Source organism: Apteryx mantelli, chromosome 4 (genome assembly GCF_036417845.1).
Source record: "Apteryx mantelli isolate bAptMan1 chromosome 4, bAptMan1.hap1, whole genome shotgun sequence".
NCBI lineage: Eukaryota > Metazoa > Chordata > Aves > Apterygiformes > Apterygidae > Apteryx > Apteryx mantelli.
The window spans coordinates 71,395,496-71,418,696 of record NC_089981.1 but is presented as its reverse complement, the minus strand read 5'-3'; the positions used below and the strand labels follow the sequence as shown (position 1 = coordinate 71,418,696).

Sequence of the window (23,201 nt, the reverse complement as noted above, 5' to 3'; positions counted from 1 at the left end):
CAGATCAAATGCTTTGAGTAAGTGTGGTAAATCTATTTAAAGTTTGCCTCCCATTTTAGCTGGTTTGTCATGAGCAGCATGTATTCATATTTGTATCTATTGGTGAAGTAAATAATTATAAAGATAAAAACTTTTGTTAAATCATTGAAAGGAGGCAGACTCATTTCCCATGGAAGGGTAGATGTGCAAAATGCAAATCAATTGAGATGTAGTTGACTGTTTGGGTTAAGGTAAGTGGCACTCAAACTTTATAAAGTCGGATTTTTCAATTTATTGTGTAGCGGTTTAGTTTGTTGTAAGAAGTAACAACAGTAGTTGAGTTTTAAACTTCAGTCTTTATTTCCTCTTAAACTCATTTTACAAATTTATGCATTATAACATAGGAAAAAAAATGTAATCTTCAATTTGGTTTTGAAGCTAGTTTTGTATGGAAGAAGAGTACATATGACTAAGGGATTTTTTTTTTAAGTTGCTCTTAGAAAAAGTGATGTTTATTTTATGTAGAAAACATTTCCATCTTACTGAATGGTGAAATAAATGCTTTCCGTTTTTTGCATCCATGAGTCCATTAAACCCTGTTCTTGGATCTTTTTCTCTCCCACCCCCCACCCTTATCATTCTCTTTCTTTCGCTTTTTAGCCTCTGATACTTCCTCATCTTCTCTCTCAAGAACAGAGTCTCCTCTCCAACTGTTTGTATCTTCTCATCTTCCTCATCCTAAATCAGATACCTTTGTCTGGCCCCATGCAGCCTCTCCATACTGTGACCAAGTTCCTGAGCCCTGTGCACCTTCTCGCTGTAAATTGGTTTTCTCTTCCTGATGGGCATTAGTGTTTGCTGTATTTTTCTGATAATCTTCGCAACTGATAAACGGTGTTTAAAACAATTTGAGCCTCAAAAGGGTATTAGTAAAATCTGGCTTTTCAGATGCACTTGATTAAATATTAAATGTATTTTAAGACATTTGGCAAATAAGTAGAATAGATTGTGTTATATTGATCCCAAAAGATGTATAGTTACAAATATTTAATTTTCTGTTCTCATGACTGTGACAGAAGATGATAGCTGTTTTGGTGAAAGATATTATTGGCCAATAGTACTTTGTAGCACCTATTAATATTTTTCCTTTTGGCACTTCAACACCAAGACTGCTGTACCGCAGTGGTGGTTCCCGTTGATGATAGCTTTTGCCTAACAAGACTGTCTCTTCCACAGGATTTCTTCCTCATCCATACGGTTCCTAATGACTTAATTTCAGTGCCTTGATTTGAAAGCATTCAGCTAATTGCATACAAAACCTTCCCTATGGAAGGGAACCTTCCTTCATGTGAAGGAAAAAATTGCATGAAATATCAGTGTGTATTTTCTTTTCACAGGGTGTATTAGTATGATTCTGAGGAATTATGGTTGTGAAAATCACCTTTATCCTGCTTCAAGTCAAGAGCAGCTCCCTTCATTGAAACGATGCTAATTTAAACATGCCGTAGGATTAATTCTCATGTTGTTTATATACAAACTGTACAGTAATGTTACCAGAGTAGCTCAGGTGGCAGGGTAAAATCCAGATAGCTTTCCGGATATTTCTTTTTAACGCCTTCTTGCTTCTGATGAATTGTCCTTCACTCATAGCCTTGTGCATAAAACTGTTTCTGTCACTTCATTACTCCAATCCAAAGAAATTCACTTTTGATACTAGCCTTTAACTGATATCATGTCAATGGTATTAGTTCCTAAAGAAAAGAAAAAACAAAGCAAACAAACAAAAAACTGGAAAACAAATCTTTGAGTCTTAGCAAAATTTCCTCATTAGAGTAGCTGGCATAAGACTAAAGTTTTGAAAATGTTAGCTCTTAACTATACGTAAGCCTGTAACTGCTTAAATTCGTGAAAGCACTTCCCTGAGACTCAAGGAAATCTGTTGTTCTGCAGAAGTTTAACAAGTTGGAGTCTGTCTTTCTTCTTGAAGCATTTGAATAGGTGATTAATTACAGATGGGGCCATTTTTGCATTGAGCTTGCTCAGGCCTACTCCTGTAAGCAGTGCATCCCATGCAGCGTTGCAGTATTTGTTCCCTGCCGAGATAGAAGTTAGTAAGAACTCACTTGAGAGTGAAGGCAAATTGGAAGAATGCAGAAGTCCAGGCACAGATTTCATGACAGAAAGCTTGAGGTTTCCATTTTAGGTGAAAGCTCTGTATTCTCAGGGAAAGGAACTTCCAAAATATGCAGGAGAAGGTGTTGAACCATAAAAAACAGATATTGGAGTCCTTTGTACAGTGTAAATAATTTATGAAAGTCAAAGCTCTCCATCTTCAAATAAGTGGAAGTTTGCTTAGATGCTTGTAGCATGTTAGTATAATTATCAGGGTTGAAAAACTCATATTCTTTATCTGTCTTCCTTTTTTTTTTTTTCCTGGTGAAAGAAAGAAATAACACATTGTATTATCGGCTTGACTTTCAATTTCTCTTGAAAAGGAACGTGGTTTTAGAGGTAAAGCAAATGTTCTATGAAAATATTTGTTGTAAACTGTGATCTCCTTATTAAAAATTTTTGTCTTTTGTAACCTGTAAACCTGATTTACAGTTTGAAGATTATCAGAAATCCTCTGGCTTTCCTGAAGTTCTTGGTTTATATATATATATATTTTTTTTGCTTTAAGTTTGGATTTTAATTTGTGGTTTGATCTGTTGTTCAAAGGCAATCCATCAGATGCTTACTTTCATGGGGTTTACTCCCTTTTTTCAGTTTGTAAGTAGTATTCACTGTGCAGTTCTATTAATTTCTTAAGGATTTAAATCACCTTTTCCTTTACCACAAAATGTACATTCTTTGTCCACCGTCAGTGGAAGTTTGATAGCCTGTAAAGCAAGGCTGATGCTGTTTGCCCATTCAGTCACCCCAAGGGCTGTAATCTTATGAGGGCTGAATGCACTCAACTAACACTTGCATTTAATAATTGAAGAGGCAGTATTCATTTCTAGAGGACTGCAAATAAAGATATATTAGGAAAGTCTTGTATAACATAATGGCCAGCTGCCAGTATGTTTTATTATAGAAGATCTTATGCTGCTGCTGTTACTAAGCAGTATATTGGTCTAGAATGTTACGTTACAAGGTCTCTCATGAGTTATAGTAAGCTGCTACTTTCTTTTGTACCAGTTTGCTTGTAGAATAAATCTCTTAAGAGTGCACTCTTAAAATAATGAAATTATGAGAAAAAACAAAATAAGAGAGAGTAAAGAATATAGGTCGATAAAAATAGTTGCTGCTTTAATCAAGGTGCAAAATAACATTCTTTCTCCCTAAAGAGTTACATCATGAAGTTGCACGTTTAGCCTTGAATAATAAATTGTGAACTTTCTTTTCCATTCATTACTTTACTTTTTCACAGATTTCTGTCAGGTAGCACAGGAGACCTGTTTAGTTAAGGAGGGAAAAGTAAAAGGTGCTGTACAACTGCATGTTTGACAGTGACAAAGTACTGAAAGCATTCTTCCGAGAGCTGAGAGGATGCTCTAAAAATGCCATACCTGACTACTAAGGTTGCCCTGTGTAACTCTGTACCAAAAGATAAGCTAACTTTGTAGTTTCTGACTGTGAAAAGTGTCTCAGGTACCTTATGAATTTGACAAGAAAAATGTTAGTTTTGGCTAAACCTGCCAATATATTGTATTAAATATATCATTTGAGTTATGTATTAGTCCTGCAGAAGGTACTGCCTCTCTATGTATCATTTGTTTGCTTGTTTTAGCACAGAGTTCTCTGCATGTTGCACCATTAATATTTTTTACTGGCTGCTTTGTGTGCATGTAAAGTTGAAAATTATGGGTTTATTTCCTCTTTTATCCTGCACGAGTATTTCTTTTAAAGCTTTCTTTTATTACATAAATGCTGATACATTGACTAAGAACGGTGATAAATGTAAAACTTTTTAATAATATACATTTTATGGTATAAAAGGAAATACTTTTTATAGTGTTTTTGTCAGGTGATATGAACATGCTCCATGAAGGATGTCAGTCCATTGTTTTTACCTGTCTTCAGAAGGAAAGTTTGATGTACATAGCAAAGTGATCTTTTTCTCCAGTGGTGCACACTGACCAAGTGCAGATAGATTCTATGTCTTAATTCCTGTACATTGGGCAACATTAATGTTAAGACTTTATTTGAAAATGACCAAGGAAATAACTGAAAAAGTCATGGCATCATTAGTACAAGAGACAAGGATTTGTTACACTTCCTATTTGTGTAGGAAGGCTCATGGATGGTATTTAAAACAATGATTTCATGCAAACTTTCTGATGATACTCATCTTAAGAAAAGAGTGAAGAGAAGTAATTTGAAAACTTTGCTGTTCACCAAAGCTGAGCTGTAGGCACATCTTGGAAAAAGAAAGGACTTTCCATTGTTTGTATGTGAGACTTCTTTACTTTTTGGTTCAGTTGCATTTGCACAAGCCTGTTGGTAGGTTTTCTATTTGAGATGATTGAATTGAAACATTGACACAAATAGGTTGTTGCAAATACTGTGTTAGTACGGTGAGTAAAAGCTCTTTGTGAATTTTGGACAAATGTCATTAGAGGAACTTGAGTGGGTGGTTATAGCTATTGTGCTTAGAAACACTTTGATAGGAAAATTAAGACATTCCGTCACACTTTGCAGTGTGCGATGTAATTGGGATTCCAAATGTTAGTCAAGAAATAATTTAATAAGTGAATTCTAGATCTTGCAAATATCCCAGTTTCACAGTTGGCCCTTTTAGTATAAACAAGTGCTAGAGCAAAACTAAACAAACCAAAGGGAATAGCAGGGATCCATTTTGGTGATGTATTACTTTGTCCAGACCCCATGTTTTTGTATTTCAAAACAAACACTCTTTCCTGCTGCTGGTATTTTGAGGGAATTCTTTCTTGATTCTGAAGTTTCATACTATAATAGCAGATCTAGAAGTTGTCCAGAAAGAGTGAGGATATTTGTGTGCGTGTGTGAAAGAGATGCAGAAAAATTTCAAACCAGAAATTACTGCTACTCTGAATGCTTGAAGGGAGCTACAGCTGAGTGAATTCAAGCGATAAAAGTGAAAGGCGTGTGTGACTGGCCAAGGACTACTGAACGCAGACCAAAATAAGAAAAGTCTAGGTAAGACTGGAAAAGAGCAGATCTGATGACAAAATAGAGCAGGGAACCAGCAAATAAGTAACTGGCTAAAGCAGACTTCCAGGCCCACATTTTACCATCAATTTTCACAGACTGCTATGTGTCTTAACCATCCTTAATTTAAATTACTGTGAATTTTGTTCTTATAATGTGATTATAAAGATCTCAGTCTGGAAACCTCTGGCTCAGAGCAGGGAACCTATTTCTCAGAGAAGAAAAGAGTTGAAGAAAACGTGAAGGATGCGCAGAATAAGCTTTTAACGCACAATGCTGACAGCTTTCAGGAGACTGCTTTCAATTATTTTTAATTGCTTGCAAAATGAAAACTTTGTGTTTTAACAGAAATAGCCAGAAGTGAGCCCGATGACAACCAATTGTGGAAATACTAAAGAAGCATTAGGAAGCTCTTGGGTTAGAGCTATATGCATGACTGCAATGTACCTGAAAGATACTTGATTTGGGTGGTGTAAAAAGACTACTGTTGCATTATTTAAAAATAAATAAATAAAAAAAGAAAAAGAAAAATACCGAGGAAAGATCTAGAAGCATGATAAAAGAGACAGTAGCTGTGTCGATGAGCTGCACAGGGCTGTTCTGGAGGTCGTCTCTCATCCTTTTGGAAAACGCTGTGAATGGCGCTGTGCTCGATAGCTCTCTCCTAATTGGTACTTCAAGGAGGCTCCAAAAAAAAACCCTCCAAACCCACCCCACTATTGTCAGTGCTCTTGTGCTGTTTTGCAACATCCTTAAATTCTCAATGCTTTTAAATAAAACAGAAGCATGAAGGATTTCTAAGGCTGGGATTTCCAAACACACCTGCTGAAGACGACACTGAGTTTCTGCTTAATGTTGATTTTTTTCAAACCTGAACCCAAACAAACCACTTACTTGGCATGTTGTTTAGAGGCAGTGAGTATTAATAGAGCTGTAGTACAAAAACTTAGTAGATTATGTTGAATAGTCTTTAGTCTGAATTTCTAAAACAGTTAAGCAAAGTTACTCAGCCTGTGTTGGACTTTAAATGGTTAATATTCATGATTATTTTAAATACATTTGAATTTGTATCAGCCATATTAATTCAGTGAAAGATAAGAGGTGACCATTTCCTAATGGTTTCATTGAAATAAGGACATTTGCAGATCTTTTGCATATGTGTGTGTTTTATTTGGAGAACTAATTGCTAAAATACTTTAAGGCATACTTTTTTTCTTGAACAGGAAATATAAACCATTTTTAATAATATTTTGTGAAATGAGTTTTCTAGAATTTTTTTTTTTTTTAACTTAAGGGACTGCTTTCTGCCACTTAGAGCGAAATGTAGGATAGGAACTAATTACCACAGAAAGCACTTGGTAACCACCCTGTTTTAACTTCAGCAGAGACGGTAATTCTTTTATGGCTCACAGAAATTGTAGCATGATATGGTTCTCTGTATGTCAACTTCTCTATTAAAAGTTTTAGTAGTATATTATCTTACATGCTTTTTGTAGTCAAGTACTAGAGACTTAAAATCTAACAGCACACTTTCTGTATGAAATAATTTGTGGCCTGATTAGCCAGAGTGATTGCTTTATATAATAGAACATATAGGCACTTATTAATACTAAATTGAATACTTGCCTTTTAGAAGGAAGGGATTAGATAATAGCCTTTGTGTCAGTGAATCACACCTTTCCTTTACGGATTCTCCTGGGGAGATGGGGAGATTCCTTCCCTGTGAGTCGCTGGAAGTGACAGGCTGCCTGACGTGCCTTACAGAAATGGATGGCAGTCGAGAGAAAAAAAAATGCTGTTGACTAGTGCTTGTTTATGGTACCTTTACTGATATCTTTCTTGGAATATGATCCACATTTTTTTTGCTTAGACTTCCCTCTTATATTTCTTGGGAAGTTAAGCTTTAAAGATAAGGTGCATAAAAGCTTGAGTAAATGTTTGGCTGTGGTGCAGCGTGGAGTTTGAGATGTTTCATCAGCTGGTAAAAGAAAGCAAATGCCATGGCCAGATACTGTTTCAGATCCTCGGGGCAATTCTTTGTTCATAGTGATATATAAAATACAAATTAAATGCAGCTGAACAACACTGCTGATAATGTTCAGTGCTTGTGGGTTTTTTTTGCCCCCCCCCCCCTTTTTTCTCTTGTTCCCATTGGTTAAGGGAAACAAGATGCACACTTTCAGACAAACTCCCACTTCCCACTGGTTTGTGTGATGGGATTTCCTTCTACTTTTCTCGTCTGCTGGTATAACTTGTAACACTTAAGAATGCGTGTTTAATGTGAGGAATCCCTTCTCTTTAAAATTCTTAGAAAACCTTTGATATTGAGAATATTAAACCTTTGTGTTTCTAGGTTTCATCTATGATTTTAACTGCTAATGATTAGGATAAGATTTTATTTGGGCTGTGGGATAGGATTTGATACTTTGCTTTGAAGTACCTGCCATTAGTGACCATCACAGATTTGATGCTGGACTCAGAAGACTTCTGATCTGATCCAATATGAAATATTCCACTTTCATTATTTCTCAGTCAGACCTAGTCAGTCTGAGATTTTGTAATTTGTAATTATAAAACAACATGAGGTACACTGATACTCAGATGACAAGAAAAAGTGTAACTTAAAATGTTCATGGTATTGATTTAAAAAAATAAAGGCTAAATACTCTATCAGTTTTTGGATATCTAAAGTACAGTTGTCATTATGTATTCTGTACTCATGGAAGCTTTTTCATTTCTAGTACTTTGAAAAGGGCAGTATTTGCCAATGAGATTCTAATCTCACTTGTAAATGCTTCATTTTAACAGATTATCCTTTGCATAGTATGCTTTGGAAATGTACTTTATGGAAGGAATTTTTTTGCCATAAAGCATTTTAATTCAGTCTTCTTGATTAGCTAAGGTTTACATTCAGTGCAGTTTAATTGTGTATTTGTGATGGGGTATGTTGCTATCATCTTGTGTATTTTAGTTCTCTCTTTTGTACTGTTATTAGTCTTAAAATAGTCCTCTAATTGCACTCTATGAAAAGACATAGCAATTACTAACATCAAAGTGCATGCAGCAAACTGAAGATTACAGTGTACAATACCATCAGAAACCCTTTTTTGAATTGTGCATTACCATAAAAGAGATGTTGAGTTTAACAGTGAGTATTTGTAGTGGCTACCCAAAAAGGTGTCAGGTACAGTTACCAATGTTTGTTAATGTGTTTTAATATGCAATCTTTCAGACCAGTATAAAAGCTTTCATAACAGGGATTTCAAAAGATTCTCCAAAATAATACATTTTAAATTAAATTTAGAGGAGTTTTAGGTATAAACTCTTATGAAAAGGGTTAAGATCAAATGTTTCATGCAGTGTGTATGGCATATATTCTTTCTCTGACAGTAATTTTTTATTACTTCTACAGGTTCAGTCCACGCAACATCAATAGCAGCTTCCAGAGTGGAGCAAGCATTGTCTGAGGTTGCTTCATCTTTGCAAAGCAGTGCCCCCAAACAAGGTCCTCTGCATCCTTGGATGACTCTGGCTCAAATTTGGCTTCATGCAGGTACTGTGAAAGTAAAATCCTTTCTTCTTCTTCCCCTTTTTTCCGTTCTCAGTGTCCCTCCTCTAACTTGCTAGCCTAAGGACTTGCAAAAGTCTGTGTGTTTCTTTCAGAATCTGTTATCGCTCATCAGATCAAACCTGAGCATCTTAAGATGCACTCAAAATTTATCATTTTTCTACGTTTTCAGACGAGTAAACTTTTTTTAATTTAGCAAAATGTCAGTTGATGTTAATGGAGTTTGCTATTTATTTTATTTTGGTCCAAAGGGGTTGCATTTTCTTGTCATCAGATCAGACTTAAATATTATGGAATTCATTACTTATATTAAGAACATATTGTGTTTGTTCTTGTGAAATAATAATTACATTTTTTCCTCCCTCTTTAAAATGTTGACATTAAACCTTAACTGCTAAATAAATGTTAGACCTTGAGATAAAGCATATGACAGTCTGCTGTACAAAAAGCGTCAATTAATTTCTTCCATAACCAAAAAAAATAGGGATAAATATATTATTTGTTTATACAGACTGAAAGAGACTGCATTTTATTTACAAAAAGAGAATACATGTTCGTGATGTCTTCTTCCTGTATTTCTATTGTATACAAATATTTCTCTTGTGGAAAAACAATAGCTAAAGCTGCTGCTATTATTTGGTAGTACTGACTGGAGTGGAAAGGTACCTGTTGGAGGTGGTACTGTGCACCCAGTTTGCGTGATTCCTTGTTCTCAAAAACTGGATGTTTGCTTCTGTCCCTTCCAGGAATGCTGCTTTGGAAACTAAAGGAGATTTGTAGCAGAGGAAAAAACAGAGTGGGCCCAAAATCTCTGCCAGGCCTCTGGAATGGCCCAGTCAAGTGCTGGTTTTTAGCCATTTGTGCAAACTGTTATGACTGCAAAAGAGGAAATAATTTGTACCTATTACTCATCTCTGTATTTTTCCTAATTGGGTGACTATTTCAGTGTTTATAATTGACACTTAAAATATTTTTGTTTATTCTCGTTTCTGTATTTTGGAGGGTGTTTCTTGATGTGTTTTTACTAATATAAGGGAGAGATACATATAGTGGCACTGAGGCAAGTCAGGGAATGGAAAGCACATTAGAGTTGCTCAAGTGTGTAACATGTTTTATATCAGATGAGGCCGTAGTTTTATAATGCAGCTGTTATTGGTTGAGTCATATCTTCTGTAGAACAAAGCAACACTGTGTCCCATATCTTTAAAGAATTTAGTCTCTGAAGTACCTTTAGCATCTTACTATTCCTAAATTTAGATGACTTAATTCCAGTGGATAAAAAAAGATGTTTGTAAGATTATTGGATAGAGTTGCTGCAACTAGAAAAGATTTATTGTTGAAAATAAACAACTCTGCAAATGTAACAGAAAAAAAGTTTAGCATTTTCCTGTTGAGCTACCTGTCCATTGCAGCTCTGATAATGAGCTGTTCGGTTCTCTTCCTTCCACCTTCATTACTGTGAAACACCCAGCGCTGTTCTAAGTGTTGAGTGATCTTGAGTGAATTTGGTATTATGCTGCTTCCAGCCTCAAACTGAGAATCCGAAGTGGCTTCTGCACAGAATTTTAATCAGAAAATGATGATCCACTGTATTCTTAGTTTAAAATGTACGCACTGCATTTGTTCTTAATAATATTTACATCAGAAAGGAATAATTGTTGAGTGATTTCTTAATTACACAACTTTGGTCTACTCTTAGACATAAACATTTATTCAGTGTTATAAGTATTTTTTCATTATATTCACTGTGCGGTGTGGAGTCATTATACTTTTGCTATAATCTTTAATATAAATGGTAACCATATGTTAAAATTCTTCAAGATACGAATCATCTAGTAAATCCTACTGAGCTATCTGTTGTATCTTTTTTTGTGAAGTGTTGGAGCACCAAGCAGATGGTGAGGTAGATTGAGAACTGACTGAATGGCAGAGCTCAGAGGGTTGTTGTGATCAGTGGAACAAAGTCTAGTTGGAGGTCTGTAGCTAGCGGTGTCCCCCAGGGATCAACACTAGGTCCAATCCTGTTCAACTTATTCATTAGTGACCTGGATGAAGGGACAGAGTGCATCCTCAGCAAGTCTGGTGATGATACAAAACTGGGAGGAGTGGCTGAGGGCTGCGCTGCCACTCAGAGGGACCTCGACAGACTGGAGAGATGGGCAGAGAGGAACCTCATGAAGTTCTGTAAGGGGAAGTGCAGAGTCCTGCGTCTAGGGAGGAATAACCCCATGCACCAGGACAGGCTGGGTGCTGACCTGCTGGAGAGCAGCCCTGCAGAGAAGGACTTGGGAGTCCTGGTGGACAACAAGTTGACCATAAGCCAGCAATGTGCCCTTGTGGCTAAGTGGTATCCTGGGGTGCATTAGGAAGAGTGTTGCCAGCAGGTCGAGGGAGGTGATCCTCCCTCTCTACTCAGCCCTGGTGAGGCCACATCTGGAGTACTGTGTCCAGTTCTGGGCTCCCCAGTACAAGAGGGATGTGGCACTACTGGAGCAAGTCCAGCGAAGGGCTACAAAGATGATTAGGGGACTGGAGCATCTCTCTTATGAGGAAAGGCTGAGAGAGCTTGGCCTGTTTAGCCTGGAGAAAAGAAGACTTGAAGGGGGAGAATCTTGTCAATGAGTATAAGTATCTAAGGGAGGGTGTAAGGAGAACGGGGCCAGACTCTCTTCAGTGGTGCCCAGCAATAGGACAAGAGGCAACGGGCACAAACTGAAACACAGGAAGATCCATCTGAATCTAAGGAAAAACTTCTTTACTGTGAGGGTGACTGAACACTGGACAGGTTGCCCAGAGAGGTTGTGGCGTCTCCATCTCTGGAGATATTCAAAAGCCGTCTGTACACGATCCTGGGCAATGTGCCGTAGATGACTCTGCTTGAGCAGAGGGGTTGGACTAGATGATCTCCAGAGGTCCCTACCAACCTCAACTGTTCTGTGGTTCTGTTCTGTGAATAAAACTTGGAACAAGAAGCACAATAAAAAGCAGGGTTTTTTTAAAGGTGTCTTCATCACTATATATAGGTTACTTGCCTAGAGAACAGCCATAAAATTACTTAACACCTAACTTATAGCACATGTTCTTTAAATAAAAGTGAAGATTTACCGTTGGGAAATTGCTTCTTTTTTGAACATCATGCCATGTCTAACTGACTCTCCATACAATTGGGTTGCATTTTCCTTCTTTTCTGGGGAGGAAAAAAAAAAGAAAACTTTAACATGATTTAAATAGCTCTTAAAATGTAAAAATTGAGAATTATTTCTCCTGTATTATGGAGACACAGCAAAATTATGTGAATAAGTTTTAATACACACTAAATTTAGTAGATTATTTTTACCCAAACTGTAATACATAACATACATGAGAGAGTGAGAGAAAGAGAATGAATGAATGCTTTTCCTTGTGGATATGCACTGTTGTTCTAGCTATCCTCAGTGGTGGAACTATAAATGAGCAATGCATTCAGTCTTTTAAAAAAAAAAGTTGATTTTGAACATCATAACTTTCAGGCCTTCATTTCTGGGTGTAGAGAGTAATGGTGGAAATTCAGGCTTATTTTAAATATGAAAAAAACTCTACTTTTGTAATTCAGATGTTCTCCAGTATCTCACCAATAAAAACAGCTATCTCTAGATGGTCTGTTGTGGTGGTTCTTTGAGAAATACATTAGGACTGAACCCAATGCTGTTCTGTAGCTTTACTGGAAAGTGCATTGATTTCTCAATAAAATGTAAGCATAAATGTTGGAAGAGCTTGACCTGGAAGGCATTCTCTAGGTGGAGGCATTGAGAAGAGCACATCAGACTTGGCACTTCATTTCTCTTCAAACTGTTTCTCTTCTGAGAAATTCCTAAAACTCTGGTGGCATTTGTTAGTCTTCCACAATTGATTTGTTTGAAATTGCCATGCTTTTTTGTTTTTGCTTTGAAGTCATTTCTAGTTTAGTCAGATCTAGTACTGCTCTGTGTTCTAAGGCATGTCCTTTGCCTTGTAGACATCAGATGAAATTCTCTCAGAATGAACAGTTGTCCTTCAGTTTCAGAAAGTTTTCTTAGCAGCTAGGCAGAAATTCAACCTTCTATTTTGTTCTTTCATAGTTTTTCCAAACTTCTCTGGAATTTATAGAAAAAACCCACAGTACAGTCTGTTAGAGGTAGTATAAGTTCTGGCAGAGAAAAGGAGGAATTTTTTTTAAAATAACTCTGTTTATAATACCCTTATAAATAACAGAATTATTTTGTTTAAATTTACTACTTTTAGGAAGATCTTTTAAAAACTGTCAAATTTCTTTTTTACAGTTAATAAGCAGGACAGCAAGATTTAATATCTGTTAAGGTAAAATAAGACTACCTTTGTAAGCAACACTGTTCCCCCTGTTGGCTCACGTGACAAGCCATTGCTACCATACTTGCTTCCCCTCAAGGAACAGAGAATTTCTACTGCAGTCCGTTAACTCAGCCAATCTGTGCTCACCTTCCAGTTTAGAATTATAGTGGTAGCAGATAAAAAATGACTTAAGTAGGTGATTCATTTCTACTTGTTATTTGCTAATAATGATAGCTTTTACCTAATAGCTTTCACCGTCTAATATGTTAGGTTGTTGAGTATATATTGCCATCCACTACTTCTTCCTTCTACCTTGCATTACAAATTGAAAAGCATGAACCATATGTCTCATAAATACATCAAGGTCTTTTTAGGATGACGTTCAGTAGGCGATTTTTGTTTGTTTTACTTTAATCATGAGTTTAATAATCTTTACTTTACTTTAATCATCAGTCATGAGTTGTGTGAATGATAGTTTTCCTAACTGTCTTTTCATCAGCAGCTTGTGACTGTGTATTAAAAAATGCATCAAGTCTGATGATACTAGGGAACAGATAGGAAAAAAAAAAACCAAAAAAGCTGAAATTGTTAGCACTAAAATAACATAGTGTATTTTATACTCACTAGAAATCTTGTTTCTCACCTAGTAATGTTGACCACGTAGTGCAGTCTTAGCACAGTCCACATTTTATTCTGTATGTCCAGCTATCAGGTTGTAGCCATAACTTGTTCTTTAGATGCTACCAACAGATAGTAAAAGGTAAATCCTAGAAAAGCTATTTAAATTCTCCAGATTTAGGTTTTGACTTCAAAAATGTATCCCTTCATTATCTTCCAGGTTTGCTATTCCTCACTTACATAGTACCATCTCTGACTAGGCGAGGATCTCCTTTAAAAAAAAAAAAAAAAAAAAAAAAGTGTTGCTGGATCTGCAGTTTCCCATGTGTGTTCTTTCTGGAGGGTGAGGAGGAGGCTGTTCAGACCTTTGAGTTTTGTTTCCACCTTATCTTTCTACATTCCTGTTTCTTTATGCATTTCTCCCTACACTCCCTCCCTTCCTTATAGAAAACTACAGGAAAGTACTTCATTGATTTTGGAGCCAATGTCAATATTGCCCCATTCTCATATCAGTAGCAACCTCACTTTCTTTTCCCATTATTTATCTGTCTGAAGTCCTTCCCTCCCCTCGCCCCCCCCCCCCAAATAATATTACTGTATTTGTCTTCACTTTTGGGAAATCTCATTTTGTCCTTTCTGATCTTTAATCTTTCTTTGCTTAGGCACTCCCCTCTACTTTTCCTTGTATGTTATTTGTTTTTTCCTAATATCCTTTTTGAGGCAACATTTCATGTAGTTAATTTACAGGGTAGGAATCCAGATGTATCCCCTTTTTTGAGAAACAAATTCCAAATGATTTTTGTACTTTGGGTATAAAAATATCTTAAACTTTCCCATGTAATAAGGAAAATACATAGCTAAGTCATTGCTGGAATAGCCTAAGGTGTGTTTTCTTCAAAAAGCAGTTTATTGGTTTTCTAAAAATAAACTGCATTAATCCATATGTCCACATGGACGTACTGTTTATGCTCGGTAGAGTGAGTTCTGTCACCAAGCTGGCTGAGGACCTGAAAGCACGCTCTTGTGGTAAAAACATCTATTTTCCAATCAGTAGGATCAGATCACAGGAGAAAGAAAATAATTATGCCAATTACTCTAAGGAAAGCAGTAAGAAACTAGAAACTGAGTAGGACCTTTAAATTGTGCTTACTTTCCAACTGTTACTGAAAGTCCAGTTTTTCTGATGGTCATCGTTACAAATTAAGATGAAAATTATTAGGCATTTTAATAATTGACCAGTGTCACCAAATTAAGATTTACATGCTGCTGTACAAAAGTGGACTAGTTAGTGATGCTAACTATTAAATATTTGATACAGTTATCTTAGCAGAAAACTTCTTTAAAGGCACTAAGATGCTAATCACTATTCAGAATTTTAGGCTTAATCCATGATCCACTCTGTAGTGTGATATCCTGATGTGATGGCCTTGAAGGCAAGGTTGGCGGGCTTTATTAAATGGTGGGAAAAAAATAACTTGAACAGAGCTGGATCACTTGGCCCTTTTGATAAAACACTTTGACTTAAATCTTACTCTATAATACAGATTTCTCACGTACAACGTGATATAATAGAATGCAGTTTCACAGTTTGAGGCTCACTTTTTTGGGGGACTATACCAATTTGAAAGAAAGATGCCCCAACCCAGAACCTTTAATATCCTTTTTCTTGCATTTCTCCATTCCATTCCTTTCCTCTCCCACTCTTTCAGCAACAGATTTTCTTAATCCAACAAAGCATTGATACATGCAGTGTTGAAGAGTGCCTGAAGAGAGCTATTGAAGGCAAATACTTCTATTGGTAGTTGTTATTCCCTTAGTGAGTGAATGAACTTTTTTTTTTCTGTAATCAATCTGATTTAGACAGTTGTGTGTCAGGCTACCCAGTTGTTTTCATCAAGAGTGCTTTATGTTAAAAATAGCTTTTATAAAGCTACAGAGTGAAATGTTCTTAGAAAGTTTCTGGAGGATATCTTAGACAAAAATGCTTGGAAATATGAATAAATTTTGTCAAATCAGAATGTCAAAATTCACACATTCTGCTAACTTAACTGGGAAACTTTTTTTCTCATGAAATACATTATTTTTCTTTGAAAAAAAATTTTTTTTCCCCTCAGATATAAGAAACTCTGATTCAGGCTTGCCATGTGTAAGGATGGTAGCAAGAGCAATTACTACTTTTTCAGTAATTGTTGACACACAAGATTCAGAAAAACCCTTAATTAGCTCCCTTCTCTTACCTACCTTAAGGATCTCCATGTGCTGTTTTGTATTGCTTTTTTTTTCCCCCCCCACCTAAATAATACTGGGATATATATACACACAGGCTTAAAAAAATCCCAAACTACCTTTAACATCAATAACAAAAAAACTATTTCAGAATTTTCTGCTGTTTAGAACAGCTGTTGTAGAGGGTAAACTCCTATTATATTTAGAAAAGTAACTTACTTTAGAGTAATTCATTACAAATAAATAATATAGTAGTTTCTTGTAAGCTGCAAAATGCTTTTGCTTGAAATGAAACAATATATACAAATACAACATCTGTTATAATATATATTCATGATATGATGAAGCATAAAAAAATTCTTTGATCCTCACTCCTTCCTTCTGCAGCTGAAGTCTACATAGGAATTGGGAAGCCAGCTGAGGCCACAGCGTGTACCCAGGAAGCAGCTAATCTCTTCCCAATGTCGCACAATGTTCTCTACATGAGAGGTCAGGTGGCTGAACTTCGTGGAAATATCGATGAAGCCAAACGCTGGTATGAAGAGGCCTTATCTATTAGTCCTACCCATGTGAAAAGCATGCAGAGGCTGGTAAGTCTTGAGTTCATGTAAATAAGTGTTTTTGTCTCCACCTATGTTGTTATATTGTGAAATCTTGAAGAACTTCATGTGGATATCCCATAGCTTACATGATTTGGATCTAAGCTATTCTTAGCAAAATAGCTTCGAAAACAATCATCTTTTCAGTGTCTTCTGTGATTGTGGCAGTATGAGAAAGATCTGAAGCATATGGTAGGAGAGAAGTTAGATATTGTAGAGGAAAGAGCAATTACTCTGGTGCCTAATTCTAGACTGAAGGATGAATTCTTTACATTGATTACCTTCATCATATGTGATTTCTTGGATTTTAGGAAAAATAGGGAATCAGTCTTTCCCTCAAAGCAGTATGTAGCATTAAGTACAAAGATGTCTCCCTCTGCCCCCAACTCTCAAAAAAAAAAAAAAAATCTGAAAACTAGGACTTTAGTTCCTGACCTGCTGAATTTTGGTTACTCCAGCAATGGTTGCCACTGCCTTTCACTTTGAACTATTACAAGTATATGTTTCTTCATCAAAATTTGTTGTTTGTGTCATGAATTTGTAGAGGAAAATGTTGGCAGGTAAGTAGGACAGGAATCACAAAATATATGCGTAGAAACATTGGATGTTTCCATATATATATATATGTGTGTGTGTGTGTGTATATATATATATATAAAATATATATATATAATATATATAAAAAAAGAAAAAAAAATCCATTCTTAAATAGTTGTTATTAAAACCTGTGCAGCACCTTTACCAGTTTCCTACAAAATTTAATGTAATAGATCATCATAGGTCAACTGTTTCACTAGGTTTTTTTATTATTACTGTACTGATAATTTTTTTCCTCTCCTTACTGTGTTAGGAAAATCACTTTTTTTTTTTTTGATCCAATTTTCTTTTTTTCCAGATAGAGCACAGCAGAACAGCTGCAATCAGCTTCTCATACCCATCCTTTTTGTTCAGAAGGATAAGGTAGTTTCTGCCTAGGTGTTTATGAATTATTCAGGGAGATTTCTTGTGCATCCCTAAGGGGAACATATGAGACAAAAGATCAGCTAGGAAGACAGCACAGGGAAGGTTTTTTGTGTTTCGCCTTTTCAACTTTTCAAGATATTTGAGCCTATTGACAAATGCTCGGAGGTTCCTTTTTTCTGAAGAAAGCAGGCAGTAGACCTAAACCTGTGCATTTCAGTGAAAACAGTGTTCACACTCTCATGTGTGTGTATGAATGTCTGTACATTTCAGCACTGTTTTCTTCTATTTACCTATTTATTATAAAAACGTGTTCTCAGAGACAGGTATGTTATAGTAACAGCACCATGGAGGTATCAAACTCTGTAGCAGCAGCTGAAACATTAACTTGTGATCTTTGTCTTCACAGCGCCGAGCTGCCTATCAATTTATGAACCATAGTTCTGTGAAAAAATAACCTTTTTTCCGTGATTAATTTGATATTTTAAAATTATTTGATATGGCTTTCTAATAATGCTTAGAAAGTAATATAAAATGCTACTATTTCAACATATCAATTACTTTAGAGCTTAGGTTTATTTAATAAGTTTTGGTGAACTTTGTTATTTTGGCAAATATCAAGTATAGAATATAATAGCTTTGTGTAAAATGAACAAAAGAGGAAAAGATGAGATCTAAGGTTGGCCCAGAAAGTTGTAGCATCTAGCATATCTACCTATTCAGGTAAAATACTTGAAATAGCTAAATTTGAAATAGTTTTGAAGGGTTTTTTGTTTTGGTCAAATTTTAGAATGAGTGACATCTGACATTTAATTGAATCTGATGTTAAAATTTACTGATGCTAGCACTTCATAAATCTGGATTTTAGGACTCAGATATTATGTATAGTTGGCTAGAGTAGAGAAGAGCAACAACCAAATAAAATATTTCTTTGTTCACATTAGTATGAACAAGAATGGCTTATTGGGAATGAGCAAAATTTCTCTTTTTATAATCCATCTTTTCAGTGATAACACATCACTCTGGTTACAAAAAAAAAAGAAAAGAAAAAGAAAGAAATAAAACTTTGAAGCTTTACTATATGGGTTAAATTTATTTCAGTGCAACTTTTTGTCCAAAACTTTGTTTAGTACTTACTCCTGAATAGGGTCTACTGAGAAAGTTGTGCCATAAATTGATAAAAGAATGCTTTAACTAACATAATCTCATTTCTGGAATATAGTAATTTCCTACAGCAAAATATTCTAATCCTGGCTAGATTAATTCAAACTTTGATCCTTCCAGAGTGGGGAATAAAGGGCTTTGATGCTTTCAGACTTCTCCATCCCTTCCAACATGCCCAAGAGGAACTGGACCATCTCAGTTGCAGCCTCAGAACAATTGATATCTATAGATTCTCAGCACTGATCAAGATGCGTGCCATAAATGAAGCCATTTACTAGTTTGTTACACATAGATATTTCTGTCATCTTTGCTTGGCTTATGAGTTACAGTTTATGATGTCCATTGGTAGTGTTCCTGAAATGTGCGCATTTTTGAAAAATTTTGGGATAACCTTTTTGTGAAGTTTGAATTCTGAGAGTTGACATGATTGTGATAACATTGGTCAGCTCTGAAATATTGAAGAGGTTTTACTTTTAAATGCATAAATATAAAACATCTTGAATTGGTAAAAATGGCAAGACCATCTCATAAAATAAAACCAGTCAAATTGCCTGTAAAAATAAAATAGTGTCAGTGAATTAGAAACAAGTGTCTAAGAATAGAGTGGGATTCTATGTGGAGTAGAATAAGAGTTAGTGAGCAAGCTAGTTTAATGAAGGTAGAAAAAACTAAATACATTAATTAGGAAATGTAAACTATGAGTGTTTAGTTCAACTCTTATTAATTGGCATAGGATGCTCTCTCCATAGCCTAGTAGTTTTCTCAGTGTTTTCATTTTTCATTTAAAAAATCCATTTATGCTATATGAAAATGTTGACATGAATCTAGTGACTAAAATGGAGTCTTTTTTTTTAACAAAAAAATTCAGCTGGAGTGCTGGCTTGAGAAGGGAATAAAGGAGTCAGTTAAGTAAAATTTAGAAATGTTTGTATTTTTCCATGGGAATATAGTTTCTATGGGAATATTATTTTTTGAGTTTTGAACAGGTAGATGCTCTATAACACTGAAATCAGCTTCCATTCCTTATGAAATAATGTTTTTTCCCTATGTTTATGCCCAGACACTTTGTCAGCTATTTTTTAAAGAGCCTTTTTCTTTTCCTGGAGTAGAATACAGTTTTTATCATTCAACTAGTATGGCTGAAATGTGCAAATGTAACTGAGTGATAAGAAGAATACTGTAGGGCAACACCTGTGCTGCAAGTGCCTGGTGAAGGGTAAAGGTGATGGTGAATGAGAACCATGGGTCTAAGCATTGAAGAACTTAGCAGTATGTTTTTATTGGACCCTTTCTATACCATGCAAAATGAAAGCTTTGGAGTGGAATCCTCCTGTTCAGTTTTCAGGTAAATATGAATCAAAATACAAAGTCCTCCACTTAATCTGTGATAAAATACAAGTTATAGTTTGTATAACAACTGCAAAATGTGAAATAGTAAATATACTTTGTATTTATAAAGACATTATTAAATAACACCATCACAGCGTACTAGGGGTATTTATATGCTGATCTGAAGGCTGAATCACAGATTTGAGTCTTTCATAACTGAAACCGTGAATGTCTGTGTGCGCCACATGAGTAAATAGGAAGCAGTAAGACAGACGAAGTAATGTGTGATAGACAGTGACATGTCTAGGTTTTCCTACAATTTGTTTGTAGTGTCTTTTTCAAGACTGAAAGAAGCACTGGGATCTTCATTTAGTAGTGAGACTTTGTAGGCTGCTTAACTGTGCTCTATATTGGTCACTTGTTGCCAGAAAGTCGTCTTCAGAGTTACAGTTTTCTATTATGTAGCACTGTACTCTTTATTTCATAAAGCAGTGTTTTAAGAGGGGTTATTATATGTTAGTACGCCATACTTTCATGTCAAAGAAGCTTATCAGCATTTTCAGTGGATCAGGCAAAGGATCGGAAATATGACAGCTCAGACTCTTCTCCAAGGAGTTCCATATATCTCAACTTTCAGAAGGTTGTACTAGTCTTATTTTAATTGTTACGTCCATGTGTGATGATGTATTTGGGTATGCAAAAATGCATAATTGAAGTGCTGTCTTCTTAAACAGTCCAAATCTACCTCTATGGGGGACCTTTACTCTATCATTTAATCAATTTCTGTCGGCAAACTGTTTTCATCGTGTCATTTGCAGAGATGTTGAGTGTCAGGAGGCTGGGAACAGCCGTTTCAGAACTTCACTAGTACTTCCTTTTTGGATGATGTTTCCCAGTTATGATCAGTTAGCTACTCATTGTTTGTGGTTGCCACATATAACAGAAACTTCCAAATAATAGAGTTGCTAGGAAGCACTGGGCAGACCCTCCAGGGTGACTCCTGCAGGACTCAGCTTGTGTCAGGCTGGGCTTGTTGGCTGTAGCTTAGCCTCGACTGTGCCAAACCTGAGCTAGTTCTATTTGAATTCATCTGTGTACAACTATATTGCACCCCCAAGGTAAAGAATCCATTTACAAGGAAATTTCAGCTGGCTCAGTCCAGAACCAATTAAAGTATTGAAGGCTTAAATACCTTGTGCTCTGCACCATGCAAAAACAAGTCACTTGCTTTGGGAGCTCAACTGGTCACAAATTTATGCAGGTTGGAGTGCTTCAGGAGCAAAGCCAAATCAGTGGCACTGAATCAAATCTGAATCTAAACCATCTAGAGAAACCACTTGCAGATAATTGAGTTGATTGTGTTACTTTAAGCCCTGGCAGTCAGTTCACCAGTTTCTAGTACTCATCTGACACTGATTATTTTATAGTGCTGCCTTTAGAGGAAGGTTTTGAGGCTACAAAGACTTATGTGATTATATGTTGTTATATATCCCCTGCCTAAATTTTTAGTAACTTTTCAGCTAACTAGGAGGAAGAAGATTTTGGAATGTATTTGTGTATTTTCTGAGAATCATTGCATAGAGAAAAGCGCTTTCAATTCACATTCTACCAAGGAGGGAGCTGCAGGAAAAACTGAACCCTCATCTTTTCATGTAGGTCTGCCAGCTGGCTAATCAAGGCATGTAGTTAGGAAGCAGCCACAATACATGTTGCCTGTTGCCTAGTCAATATTGATGGGGCAGAGGTGTATACTGAGGTTTTTCTGGGGTGCATATTGAATGTGAGGAGGAACTAGAGGCCTTATGGGAGCAGACTTAGAGAGCTTTTATAGGGGGAGGTAGAGCTCGGGATTTTGGAAGGGCTGAAGGTACGCAGGAATTATCTGTACAAAATCAGACTATGTAAGTTGTTTCTCAAGCATAAGTAGTAATGATGATGTGGGTCAAAGAACGTATCTACGCAGCTGAACTCCTTGATCCCAAGGACATTCATACTGTACCTCTCAACATGCCAAATATGAGCCTGCATCAGATGGGCTATTGCACACTGACCCCACCTCGGTGTTACACATAGCTCAAATGAAAATCAGAGGCTGTTTTGACTGCTTATGAACCACTTGTGATTCTGAGTACTCCTTCTGTGCTCCCTTCTAGTGCAAAATTTAACAGGTTAATTTAATTATTGTGCTGAAAAGGAAAGAAAGAGGCTCACTTTCAGCTGAGGCCAGTGTCAAAAGGTGTGTTATTGCAGTTGCTGGTGGGAGATATCTCCCAGCTCAGACCTGAGTCTAAGAGCTTCTCCTGTGCTTTGTTCCAGTGCAGGTTAGCCAATGGTTTAAACTACCTTGTTGGAGCGTGTTCAAAAGTTTGCTCATAGATTTCAACTGAGAGGCTGTTTGTGAAGTTACTCCATCATCTGTTTGTTAAAAGATTGTTACTGTGAGACCAAATGATTAAAAGCACGAAAGCAACCTCATTAAATAATTACTGATGAAATGCATGAAGACTAGCGAGTTTAGTCTTGTGGCTTGAGAACTGATATGCTTCCTACTGTGACTTACTCGGAGCGTCCTGTTCTTGGGAGTTTCTGCATAAAGACTTGTGCATTTGTCTCAAGTGCAGGTTCCATGTTGCATTAATGTGACCCTGAAGACATGCCCTTTGCAGAAGTCTAATCTATTATGTGAATGTAGTTACCTTTTATTGACTAACTGTTCAGATCTGTTTAAACACTGTATTTGTCTAAAGTTTCAATTTTCTATAAAACCAAATGGATTATTAATTTTGCTGCTACCTCTAAGTTCTGCACTGATTTATTCCTTTTTTTTAAAGATGTAGTAAAAGAAAAAAACAGGAGGACTTAGTGATGGCATGAAAATTGGAGCAGCTGAGTGGTGAAAATTTTCTGTTCACTAAAGAAATGATAATGATAAACAAGAGGGTTTGGAAGGAGGGATTTTCTTGCATATTTGCATTAGCAGAGAAGTGCCTAAGAGAACATGACACCAAATGGTGGGGAGTTGATCCATGAAGAAAGGACAGTTTGCTTACCTATTTTTTCCCTAAATTCAACTAAACTTCTTGGCAAATTGAAGTGATTGGATTATACTGTTAAATTACCAAAGATCTGGATTTTCTGAAAGAAACCTAGCTGCAGGGGGCAGTGGTTTTTTGTTCCATATTCACTCCTACTCCAGTCTCTTCTAAAATGTGTGTTATTTGGCCAACTGAATAACAGTAACTAGTTCTTTCAAAGAGAAA

At 36.1% G+C, this 23,201-nt stretch overlaps 1 protein-coding gene across 1 annotated transcript in view; it reads left to right on the top strand.

The window, feature by feature from the left end:
- TTC7B (tetratricopeptide repeat domain 7B) overlaps window positions 1–23,201 on the top strand; it is a 154,915-nt gene that overhangs the window by 104,330 nt on the left and 27,384 nt on the right. Inside the window, exons 18-21 of the mRNA XM_067295614.1 lie at window positions 640–798; window positions 2,698–2,748; window positions 8,564–8,704; window positions 16,277–16,479. Coding sequence (XP_067151715.1) covers window positions 640–798; window positions 2,698–2,748; window positions 8,564–8,704; window positions 16,277–16,479 — 554 coding nt within the window. The remainder of the gene's footprint in view (window positions 1–639; window positions 799–2,697; window positions 2,749–8,563; window positions 8,705–16,276; window positions 16,480–23,201) is intronic.